This window comes from Cygnus olor, chromosome 8 (genome assembly GCF_009769625.2).
Source record: "Cygnus olor isolate bCygOlo1 chromosome 8, bCygOlo1.pri.v2, whole genome shotgun sequence".
Classification (NCBI taxonomy): domain Eukaryota; kingdom Metazoa; phylum Chordata; class Aves; order Anseriformes; family Anatidae; genus Cygnus; species Cygnus olor.
Genome location: NC_049176.1, coordinates 22,580,433 through 22,592,473, shown reverse-complemented (window position 1 = coordinate 22,592,473; position 12,041 = coordinate 22,580,433). Strand labels below are relative to the sequence as shown.

The 12,041-nt window shown below is 51.2% G+C and overlaps 1 protein-coding gene across 1 annotated transcript in view; it reads left to right on the top strand.

The window, feature by feature from the left end:
- Nucleotides 1–10,459, top strand: part of EIF2B3 (eukaryotic translation initiation factor 2B subunit gamma) — a 96,301-nt gene extending 85,842 nt beyond the window's left edge. Inside the window, exon 12 of the mRNA XM_040565155.1 lies at nucleotides 10,244–10,459. Coding sequence (XP_040421089.1) covers nucleotides 10,244–10,296 — 53 coding nt within the window. The 3' untranslated portion in view covers nucleotides 10,297–10,459. The remainder of the gene's footprint in view (nucleotides 1–10,243) is intronic.
- The last annotated feature ends 1,582 nt before the right edge of the window (nucleotides 10,460–12,041 follow it).

The following is a 12,041-nucleotide window of genomic DNA, read 5'->3' as shown; positions in this document are numbered from 1 at the left end:
GCTCCATCTGTGCCTTCCCCTGAGCACAAGTCAACAGGAGAGCTGGATCAGGTCACACCAGGTTGTTACCCTCCAGTTTGAACTGTGAGGAAACAGGGTGTAGATTTAGCTAATATCTCAGGAAGTAAGACTATGCTCAATTTCTTTAGTAGATCATTTCAAACAGAAGCATCACGCTTTGACCTCACTCACGTCTGCTTTGGTAGTCTCTTCCAGGGTACAGACCCTAGTCTAGTTGATCTTGGTATGGAAATCATCCTTTCTTCATGATCATCCTTGTCTGGACAGTTTTCAGGGCCTGTCAACATATTTGGAGGGAGTGGAAAGAGGCTGGAAACTGTGGTTCATTTGCCTATTCTTGTAGGGCCACGTGCTCACCTCTCCAAAGCTTAAATCCACTTCTCAGTGAGTCTGTGGGCCCTCCAGTTAAACTGTTTGGGAACGTATGATTGACGTTAGCAGAGACGTTCGGGTAGATTATGAATACACCATTATGCTGGGCAAGAAAAAATAATACAGCCTCAGTTCGTTTCCCTGCCTCAGTTTCCTACCCGTCCTGGAATTTCTTTGGGCTGGGGGTCAGGTTCTCCTCGGTGGTCTGGGATTTGTCTGTGAAGTTCATGACTTATTTCCTGAACTGTGGAGTTTTTCCAGCCCAGCATGTCTCTTCTGACCTTGCCTGGTCCCGCAGTAAACTGGGCCCTCTTTTTTTTGCTGTGAAAGAATGCCATGACTTCCTTTCCCCTGCCCAAGACTTCCTGTATCTTGTGCCAAGCTTTTGGTGTGGCCCTGGAAGTCTGTTTCCATATTCCCCCTTTCATCAAGACTTTGGCTGTGTTGTTCTGTTTGGTAACTTTTCCTTCTTCAAGCTCTAGCCTTCACAGCCAGGTTACAAAAAAACTACTTCTCTTGGGTCGCAGCCACCTTTTGTTGCAAGCTGATCACACCTCGGCAGACGTAAGCGGTAGCAGCTGGCTGTTGACCCCAGTCTGGGAGTTACATGCTAGAAACCACCTCAGCAAAGCTGCACACACCTTCCCAGAAACATTAAAGAAGAAAAAAAAATGCAGTTCCTTATTCCAAAGCATCAGCCAGGATTTATGAAAGGTAGGAAGCTCCGCGCACCATCCTGCGCAGCCCCATGCAAATCCCAGAGTTGACTTTGCTGCAAGACCGGCTGTTTGCTCCCAGTGAGCCCTGGTCACGCTGCCCAGGCAGCTCAGGGTACAAGAGCTCTTTGAGCCACTGACCTCCTTTCAGAAAGCGAAACTCCAGTTCCACGGAAGGAGGATGGCAGAAGAACAGCTACCACAAATGGTAGGCAAACGTAACTCAAACCAGCTCTCATCCTTTTCCTTCTGCGGAAGAGGCAGGGGCATGTTTAGGGTGGTCCAAATGGTACAGCTGGGAGTAATGGGATTGAATTAAGCACAATTTAGGTTGGATATCTGGAACATTTTCCTAACGATGTGGTCTGGTCGGCTGTGGGATAATCTCCCTGGGGACCTGGTGGGAGACCTCATCACTCAATAATGGGCTTGGCAAAGCTCTGGACACCTAAATAGAAGGAGCACTCCAGCCCTGGTTATTGGGGTAGATCAGATGCAGCCTGTTTCAAACCAAAAAGAAAGTTAGAGACAGAGGGGGGCCAGGTAGCTGTCAGCAGTGACTTCAGGCCCCATCACAGCATTGGCCAGACATGGTACTTTTTAAGTGCCTCTGCTAAAATTGTGTTATGGAGTTTTATTAAATTTCTGTATTTGCAACCAGTGCCTCCTGAGAGTCATGCTATTCTCTTCCTACTGCTTTTATTGCCGTGAGAAGGAAGCATCCACTTTACTTCCTCTTTGATACTTCAATTTAAGAAATTTGCTAGCGGAGAATTAACAGACAGGCTTTGTGAAAGCTCCTTCACCCAGGTAACAGTTAGAAAAACATGTTGGTACCTAGGAAAAAGGAGGTAATTATTAAAGGGATAGGAAATGACAGGCAGCAGTTCTGAAAGAGCTTAATTGCACAAAGCATTCAATCACTGCCTCTGAGACAGTTATTACGATTACGCTCCAGCCTTCTTGATGAAACTGTTTTTAAAGAGGAGCTCAAAAGCAGCATGCCCTCGTTGGAACAGGGCTAGGAAGAGGGAGTGCTGGTGATGGGCCAGCCGAGGAGTCAGATGAGCCCCAGAATCAGTGAGTACAATTCCCAGAGGAGTCATTAGGGCAGATCCAGCAGGGAGCCTGTTGTACATCTGGTATAGGTTAGTCAGGAAGAGGCGTACCCAATAAATTGGCCTAACCTTTCTTCAAAGGAGCACGGAGAACAGAGATGGTAAAGACACACACATAGGATGTAACCAGCAAAACTGACACAGAACTCACCGCATTATCCCTCACCTTCATCTCTGTTGTCCGTGGGGCTGGGATATTTTATGTGCATTGATATTAAGGAGCCAATGTCATTTGGGGACAGCTTGAGTCATTACACACCCAAAAAGTGCATTACAGCAGTGTTGTTGCCACAAAGTGTATTTTCAGAGAAGGAAAAAACACCACCATTCGGGCTGCTGATGTAATCTTAGCTTGGCATCCTGGTACATACTTAGTAGGAGCATTATCTCCGTGACCGGGATGTAGGCTAAGACTTCGCTGTGCTTGTTCCTATACATTTTAAATGCAACCATATATTTTTATTTTCTGTGGTGCCCTGACACAGACAGCACGCAGAACATACTGCTGAATGCATGCTGAGTGTGGGGTTGTTCCATATTTTTCATTTTCCTGTCTTTTTTCAGTGTGAGTCTGAAACCTTAATTACTGTACACTATGCAAGAAATAAGATCCTTTCTGTGGCCTTTCTGCAACATTTGTCATCTTAGTGCTTCGCAGCTGTTAACAACCTCATTTTCATCTCCTCAGCATGAGCATGGTTGCGTTTTCCTCCTATTTCGCAGAGACCTGAGAGGCAGGGAGATGCTGATCGTGTGCCCCTTCGTTTTGACTGCCCAACTTAGTGCTAACGTTGCACGTTAAATGTGGCATTCCCTAACTATTACAGACTGGACATTTTTGCCTTAACGTTTGCTTTGTAAATGTTTGGAGGGAGGGTTCAGTCCACTGAAAAAAAAAAAAAAAAGAAAAAAAATTTTTATATGGGATCATGTTGGCCCTTGCATGGATCATTAGCAGCGCCAGGAACTTGAACTCCATTATACAGCTTCTGCTGCTCCAGCTGATGGGAACTGACAGTAGTGGGTCATCCTGAGCTGGGTCTGGAGCAGGGCAAGAGGAACTTTGCCAGGAGGTTTCACAAATGCCCAGGGGTGTCGACAGCCCTGAGATTCGCTCCTGGTGCTGGGGGGAGAAGGCTGTAGTTACTGCAGGCTTTACTGCTCCTGCTCCCAGCGTCAGCCCTTGGACTACATCACCTCATTCCTATCCGATTCTGAGTCCTGCACCACAGCTCCCCGCTAGGGCTTTGTCTGAGCAGCGCTCTCATCCCATTCCCAGTCTTCTCTTTGTTTTTTTCCTCTAGGCTTAATTCCATGGAGATTTTTGTTCTCCTCTTTCACTTTGTTATACCCAGACACCCCCCTGACTCCTCCTCTGGTCTGACCGTCGATGCTGTTTCCAGTTCCCTTCCCTAGCAGCCACGTGCTCCATTTCCCACCTGGCACTCGCCCCCTGACTGCTTTGAGTCTGCCTGCATCCCTTTCTGACCTCTGTCATGCCCAGGCAGGATCCCTCTGGGCACCAGAGGGAAGCGGTTCGGTGCTGAGCGCTGCGCTGGTCCAGGGAGCAGGGACACGAGTGGGGGAAGCCCTGCGTTGTTCCTGCACTTCCACAGGCGCTCGGTGCAAACTGTCTCTGGAGCTTTTAGCTGCCCTCCTGAGAACATGTGCAAACAGAGATTTTTTTCCAGAGGCTTATCACGTAGCCAAAAGTGTGTGGTTTCTTGCAAGAACACAAAAAGGCACATATCCAGTAAGGACTGGCTCCCGTTTCCGATCATTTTCCAAATCCCGTTCCAAGCTTGGAGCCCTAGGACTTCTCAATGAAACAGAGTAAGATTGTTTTATTTTAATGAGGGCCAAAGAGCACATTTTTCTCTAATGTCATCCTCTGAAGGCAGGTACGGTGTACGAAGCCTCTACATATGAATGGGCGGCTGCTTGTGAGGATGCCTCAGCCCAGCCGACTGAGCGGGATAGGGACAGGAAGGAACCGATGAGCTTTCCAATGCTCCTGCTGCGTTCAGGCAGGACCGAGCATCTGCCACTGCAAGATGCTGAGTACCTCCTGGTGAAGTCTTGGGGAACTGAAAATCCTTAGCGCGACACAAGGTCGGGATCAGAAAGCACGCTGCGGTGCAGATGGGAGTTACGAAAGCTTGCGAAGAACAGACGCAGACTAAACAGTGCACACGTGTATTGTGCACTGGGGTGCAAGATGAGCTGGAAAGGAGGAATGGTGTAAATTCGTAGGGAAACTGGGAGGTCCATATGACTTGTTCCCTAAAGCGGTTTAACTGCTGAACGTCCCTGACAGAGATATCAGCTGGCAGGTAGTTCTCTGAAGGAGTCTTTTGCATCAGTGACACATTTCTAGCCTGCTTTCCAAGCTGTATAAAAATGGTTTATGAGTTCTGGCCCTAGCGGTGGCATAAAACTTCCCTGGAATATCCATCCAGCGGTGCTTTGTCCTCCCCTCGGCCGCCGGGGCCGGTTGTGCTGTCACACTCTTGTTCCCAGCCGGGGAGGTTGAGGCTTCCCGAGCGAACGGGTTAAAGGAACTGCCACACTCGCAGCGTGTGGATTGTGAAGCCTCCCCAGAAGGCAGCAGTTCGTAACCTTGTGGAAATATTTGTACATGCTCCACGCAGAGAAAATAACCGCTTGTGCTCGGCTAGAGCTCGGCCACATGAAAGAGCCAGGAAGAACACCCCAATGGATGCCTGAGAAAGGAAGGGGACCTCGACTTGTGTCCAGCACAGCGGGCAGCAGTCTCCAGGCAGATACGAAATTGCTGCCGTCCTGGTGGGAAGCGCGGACGGAGTCTTTCAGATTGACATTTCTGAGATCCCCGCTAGCACGTGCTGCGAGGGGCTGATATCCCCGTGGGAGCACATCCATCACTATAACCCAGGCCCCTTCTGAAAGGGTTGCTGGGACTCTGACGGTGCTAGGGCTCAGAGTGTCTCCCTGTCCCCAAGGAACTTGCTGTTGTGCACATCCCTAGCTCTTCACATCCCTAGCTCTTCACCTCGCTTTCCCTTGCCTAATGTTTCTCCTAACACCCTGAGCAATCACTTCTCCAATGAAGGAGCAATCTCTTTCCCATTCCTTCCTTCCCCCCCAGTCCATCTGCTCCAACCCCCAGCAAACTCATCTCTCTCCGGGCACTGACTGCGTCGTTGCCTTTACCTTTACGCTCCCGAGATGTGCCTGTTCCCCTGGCTGGATTTAAGGGCAAAGGCGTTAATCCAGTGAAAGATCTCTCTGTCCACGGCAGGGAGGCAGACGGGATGATCCTTAGAGGTCCCTTCCTACCCAAACCACTCTGCGATTCTCCACCAACACCGGGTGAGCAATGAGAAGAGCCTCTGCTGAACCGGGCGAGCACAGGCACCGTGCGCTGGTGTTTGCGGGGTGTAAGACCAGAGTGATATCTCTGCCTGGGGGCTGTGTCGGGGCCCCCAGCTGCCGACCAGAGCTGATTTCCCTGAAGCTATTGCCAGTCCCAGCACACCGGGGGGGTTGCGCCTCCCTCCCCAGGGGGGCTGCTTATGCTACAGATCCCCTTAAGCACGGCCGACCGCAGCACAGTGGGGCTGCCGTGGCCCCCGGGGGAGCTCTGAGACACCCCTGGCCTTTGGGCACCCCGATCTCTGGCGATCCCATGAGTTCAGCGTGGCTGGGGAGAGAGCAGGCCTTGACTGGAAAGCCCCAGTGCTCCGTAAACACAAACAGCTCGGCCCCCATCACCTGCTTCCCTTCTTTATCTCTACATGTAATTTAAAACACCCTCCAGCCTCCCGAAGCCGAGCTTCAGCTGCTTCCCATCCCCTTAAAGCCCCTTCAGTTCCTCTCCCCCCCCAACCTGGCCGCTTTTCCCAGGCCAAGCATCACTGCAGAGACAAGTTGCTCTTCTCTCCCACTTCTCTGATCCTTTCTGTCCTGGGTGAGTGTGGTAGGAGCCACCCACGGCGTGTTTTCGTGCATGCGTTTGTGCAGCCACCCTGCCCCCCCCCCCGCCTCGTTTTTTAAGTTAAACTATCTCTTGCTTTAAAGAGAGCAAATACACAGCAGTGGCTTTCATCACTGCTGTATAATAGAGCAGTAATTCTGTGCCAGGGACTGTTTTCTATTTTATTTTAAAGGGTTTATAAAACAGTGTATGTAATTGAGTGAGTAAACTGAACGTTTTCTGGAGCCCCTGAGGGCTGGAACTTCGTGGTGGTCCTGGGCCTAGGCCCTAACCTTTTTTTTTTTTCCTTTTTTTTTTTTTTCCCTCCCTTTCCCCTCCTTCCCCTCCTCCTTTACAACCCAGCGTTGCCACCAGCAGCAGCAGCAGCAGCAGCAATCTGTCTGGGGCTAATTGAGCAAACAACAAGGAGATGCTTTCACGGGGCTTTTAAAGGAATGCTCCGGCATCCCCTCGCTGCGAGCGGCCTCGCAGGAACCTGCCAGCCAGGCTGGGGAGGGCCCGCGGCCCCCAGTCCTGGTGGTAGGGTTTGCGCTGGGCTCTGCAGTCATTTCCGCCCCGCTGTTTATTTGCATTACAATTTGGTTTTAGCCGAGAGCACCGAAGGCTCTGCTGCTGCTCCCCAGCTCTCCTCGCGGCCGCGCGTATGTTTCTGAAGGGGCTCGCGTACAGTATGTGTAAACACACGTCTTCCCGAGCAGGAACGCATACATAACGCCTGACAGCTTTTTGATTTACGCTCAGTAAAGCCTCCGCGGACGCTCGGTTCAAGCACCCAGGCTGACTTCAGGCTGGGCTGCGTCAGCAAGTTGAATCAAAGTGCTAATCAGGAGGCTGAATGTGTTGATCAGCTCTGGATTCGCTTAGCACCAGATGCTCCCAATCTGAGAAGATCTCGTTGAACATGATTTAAGGTTGCAGAGTCCAACTCGAAGGCTTTCTCAAAGTCCTTTCTCTAATCCCTCTTCTTTCTCTGTGGGCTGAATGCATCTGTAACCCTGCCAGTGTCAGATAAAAGGCAGCCTGGTAAGAAATCCCTAATGGGGAGCTGGGGAAGGAGAAGGGAGCTGAACAGCGAAGCATGTGAGGTACTTCTCCCTCCTCCCCCCGGAGTTTCAGGCAGAGTTTCTGCATGAACTGAGCTTGCTGGTACCAGCCAGAGCCACTGGCAACTGGCAGCCACGGCTGATAATGAAACGCTCCCCGCAGCCCGGCTCCCTTTGGCACACCCGGCGGAGTCTGAACTCCCTTCCCTCCGCGAGGAGGGCTTTGGGAAGGGAAGAGGGAAGCGGGGTGAATCCTTATCTCCCCATCGCATCCCCTGGGGTGCGGAATCGGGCTTTGTTTCTAGCAAAACCATTCCCTTTATCGCTTAAAAACCTTTCTTGTGGATTCGAGGCGGGCACATTCATGCGTTTCCTTTCGGCCTGTACAAGGAGAGAGGAGTTTGGTGATTTCGTGCCGTTCTGCCAGGTAGCAGTGCCACGCCGGGCGTGCTGCGTGTGCCAGCGGCTGGGAAGCTGGGCGGCGTGGATCAAGGCAGGATGCGACGGGAGGTCAGGGAGTACAGGCTCTGATTTCCCTTGGGGCTTTGGCAGGCTGCATAAACTCTCTAAGCTCGTTGCTGCCTCAGTTTCCCCACCTGTAAAATGGGAATGCTCTTACTCACCCGCTCTTGAAAAGCATTTTTAGCTAATCAGATGGAAAATACGAGATATCGGGAGGAGGCTACATGTCAGTGCAAAATACAAATAGTTCGTACCAGCTCTGCAACAAAGTATGTGACAGGGCCCGTCCCAGCCCTGCACGCAGGACGGTGCAGGATGCTGTCTGACACGAAGCAAGAAGTTCCTTATTAAAAGGTATTGCTACAGATAACCTATATATAGAACCGTAAATCGACACGGTGCAAACACAAGCCTAGATGAAGGCATGTTTAATCTGCAGAGGCATAACGTAATTACTCCCTCTGGATGCTGGCCAGAGTCTTATTCACATCACAGAAATCAACACGATAGGTAGTCTGCTTGGAGGAGGTTCAGGAATGGAGTCACAGGAGTTGCTACAGGGCCTGTTTGAGATATATTGGGAAAGTTGTTGGGGGGTGAGGAATGTTACGGCAAGAAGCGCTGCAGGTTGGATTTGAGGTACCTTGGCAAAGCTGTGTGAGGTCCAGGACGGGAGGAGAGAGAAGCTGAAGGCTGGACTTGGGGCTATTGGCAGGGCTGTGCTGGAGATGCTGTGTGGTGCTACCTACATCACGCTTGCACCTGGCACACGCACAGTCAGTCCCTCGTTTTCCTGCACACTGCATCCACCTCTGCTTGTCCTGCTCCAAGTGCTGGAGATCGGGCTCCAAGCTCCAGCTTCAAGCTCTGAGACGTTTACTTGAGGCTCCAGGACTGTCGGTTGTCGCTAAATACCCTGAGCAGAGGAATAAATTACTCCATCTGATGCTGACAGTGAGAAGCGACTCCTTGTTCTTCCTCTCTGCCTTCACGAAGGATCTCTGAAAGGCGGTCACGCAGCTCGCCCTGCTCTGTCCTCCAGGCTGAGGAGGATCCGCATGGTTGTGGGGTCAGGGCTGTAGCGGGAATTTACCTTGCCACAGTCCAAATAACTCCTTGAAGCTGATAGAGCAGTGTTTGATCAGACCTCTTCTGGAGCGATGGTTTGCTTGGTGCAAAGATAATGCCTTAAACTCACAACCAAGAGAAGCATCGCGTTGGCTCGGCCACTTTGGGGATTGCCAGGAATTTCTTTATGTAGCCGAGGGTAGCATGGCTGTTGTTTTGCAGCTGTCTTGCAAAATCTGCTCCCCCGAGGGGAGGAGTTTTAGGTGGGTAAATAAAACACAACCAGTTATTTCCATTATCCTTGGCTGCCTCCCCCCCGCTGCCGTGTAAGATGCTGGAGACAGCACAGCCTCCTTCGGTGCGTCTGAGCACCTCGCACGCCTGATGGTTTATGCCAGGCACCCAGGATATGCGAGCCTGTTGTTATTCCTGGGGAGAAGGGGTGCGAAGAGAGCCTCGGGGCACGGTTCGAACCACCTGAACTCCTCCTGAATCGGCCAACCCAGAGCGATTTGGATTCCCCCCTCAGGGGTGGTACCCCGAGGACACCCACTTCGAGCACACAGGCATTGTGTCAGGCGCCGAGGCCACATACTTGGTTTTTTAGGCACTGGGCTTTCAGTTTTGTGTTTTTATTATTTTGGCTTGAGATCCCTTATTTGCAGTCCTTCCCTGACAAGCTGCTTTTGCATTTTAAACGGGAGGCTCTTTCAGTACAGTGCATTAACAGCGCTGGGGCAGGGACTGGCACGTTAATGTGTCCTCCGAGCCTGTGCCGAGCTCCTGGGAACAGGCAGAGGAGTGACCTTGTCCAAGTTGCCCCTCCAGCAAATGTGCTCCGCGGGAGCCTGAGGTGGGCTGTCCGCTGTTACTGTCAGAGATGACAGCGGTGCTTGGAGACCTTGCTTCATCTCAGCACTTTTGGAGAGGGTCCGTCCAGATTTTTTGAATCCAGGAGGGAGAAATCAAGTTAAAATAAAATTTAAGTCGGGATTGCTGAGGGAGGGTTTTGTCCCATCTCGGTGGTGGCCCCTCTGATGCTGAGCAGCCCCGGTGCAGTTTGGGGGCACACCGCACTCTTCAGGGCCAGGGAGGATTGCTGATCTTTAATTTTGTGTCAGATCTCCATGTTGGATGGCGATGGTTCTTTGCTTGGACCTGGATGTACACCTGTCAGCAGCAGCTGGGACTTCCGTCGGGCCTCTGCTGTTTGGGAGTAACACACACATGCGAAAAGTCTCATTAGAGAAACCTCCTGATGTTTAGTCAGTTGTTTAGGCTTCTGCCATGTGTGTGGGATCGTGTCTGAGAGACGCCGGAGACCAAAAAAGGGCAGCAAATCTGTGTTCGAGTTCCCTAGAATCTGCTTTTCTCATTTGTTTTAAAGATGCAGATTTGAAAAATGCAAAGTCTGAAGCGCTGCTCTAAAACTCAATTCCTCTTCTTTTCCTCCCTCTCTCTTTTCAGCCAAACATGTTAATGAAGTCATTGTGGGCACCGAGCAGCTGATGGAGATATAACCCGAGTAGGTTTTAAAGATGATTTTATGGAAGCGAGCAGCAGAACCAGATGTTCAGCATCGTAAGATCAGCCGTACGGATCCCTACCGGCACGGCTCGCCGTGTCACTGCTCCTTTCCCGTTCGGCTTTGTATTTATGTCTTAATAAAGAAGTATTTACAGAGCCGTGTGTGCGCCCGGCCCTCCCCCCTCATTGAGATGCACGCGGGTTTGTGCCGGGTCCGGTCGGGCCCCGCGCGCCCCGCGGACGCCCTGTACTTTTCCAGCAGAAGGGCGAGCGGGGACCACACAGACCGTGCCCACGCGGACGAATCGCCTCGCAGACCTCGCTGCGGCACACACCGAGTCCCCGCAGCCCCGCACCGTCCCCGATGCCAAGGAGGAGCTGCTGGGGATGCTGCTCCTGCGCCTCTCCAGCACAGGGAATCGCAGCTTCACCGGCCTTCTCCTCCTCCTCCTCTCTCTCTCACGGCGCTGCCCCGAAGCGCGGAGATGTTTAAGCTCCGTCCGTGATGTAGCTGAGGAGTTTGGCACTCGTTTCCTCCGGGGCTGAGTGTGGTCCGTGACTTGGAAATCCTGCCCAAAAGCATTGCGAGGGGGCCGGAGGGATGGGGGAGCGGGGAGGGAAAGCAGGGCACGAGCAGCGGGTACCATCTGCAGTATTTCGGTGGTTTCTGGACCCCAGCCGGGAGGTGCGTTCCCACGTCCAGATGATCTGGGGATGGCTGGACGTATGTGAGATGAGTCGAGAGCACTAATGTGAAACGCACAGCCTTGTGGTCAGGGGTTGTGCCAGGATTGTAAAGCACCTGGATGGGATTGAAACACAAGCTGTTCTTTAACGTTTAGAAATTGGACGCGAGTTCCTACCTAAAAGCTGTTTATTAGAACCTGGTAGGATTCAACGGGACATTTATCTAAGGCTGGCAGTTTGACATCCAGAGGTGCTTACAGCAACTGGCTGGAATGAGATTTCATTAACTGCAGTGATAAATTTTAAACGTGTGCTTCGTGGGCACCGGTGTCCCCTGAGGAAAATTACAGTTTCCTAGCTAATTTGACAGAAGAGAGATTATAATCCAGACGTTCCCGGAGTTTCATAAACAAAAACCCCTACTTTAAAGGACCAGATTGGAATGGAAAGCGTGGCTGGGGATGAGCTTCTGGCTTCGAGGCCTTTTACAAGCTGCAGGAAAAAAAGAAAAGAACCGTGCTGCAGTTCAGCTCAGGCTTTGTGCTGAAGGTTTTACCTTGCGTATGTGTGCAAACATGTTCCTAAGCTACAAACCCTTTTTCATCCAAGGATCGCGGAGGCCTTACAAAGGTTAATAAAGAGGGGCTCTGTGAGGGAAGGGATCACGGCATCCATTTCGGCTGTGTGGGGACAGAGCAGAGTGGAACTCGGTCACTTTGCTTAGCATTTTATTTGGTGGCAAAGCCAGCAAGGGAGACACACGGGTACTTTGACTCCTGGTCCTTTTGCTTAAACACAAAGCCTTTTTGTTTTTTTTTTCTAAGATCCATCTTAACTTCTGAGAAGTCAGCATCCCATAACAGCTACAGCTTTACCTCCTTGTGCCTTAATTACAAGCTAGCGTCTCCCTTCGGTCCTTTTGTTTAGCTAATTTAAGAAGAGGGTGGGGGGCTCTTTTCTCTGTCGGTTAGAATTTAGCATTAATTTAGTGTTCCCTGACACTTGAAAAACTGGCCGGGATTTGAGGCGTTTTCTTTTCCTTTTTGCCTTT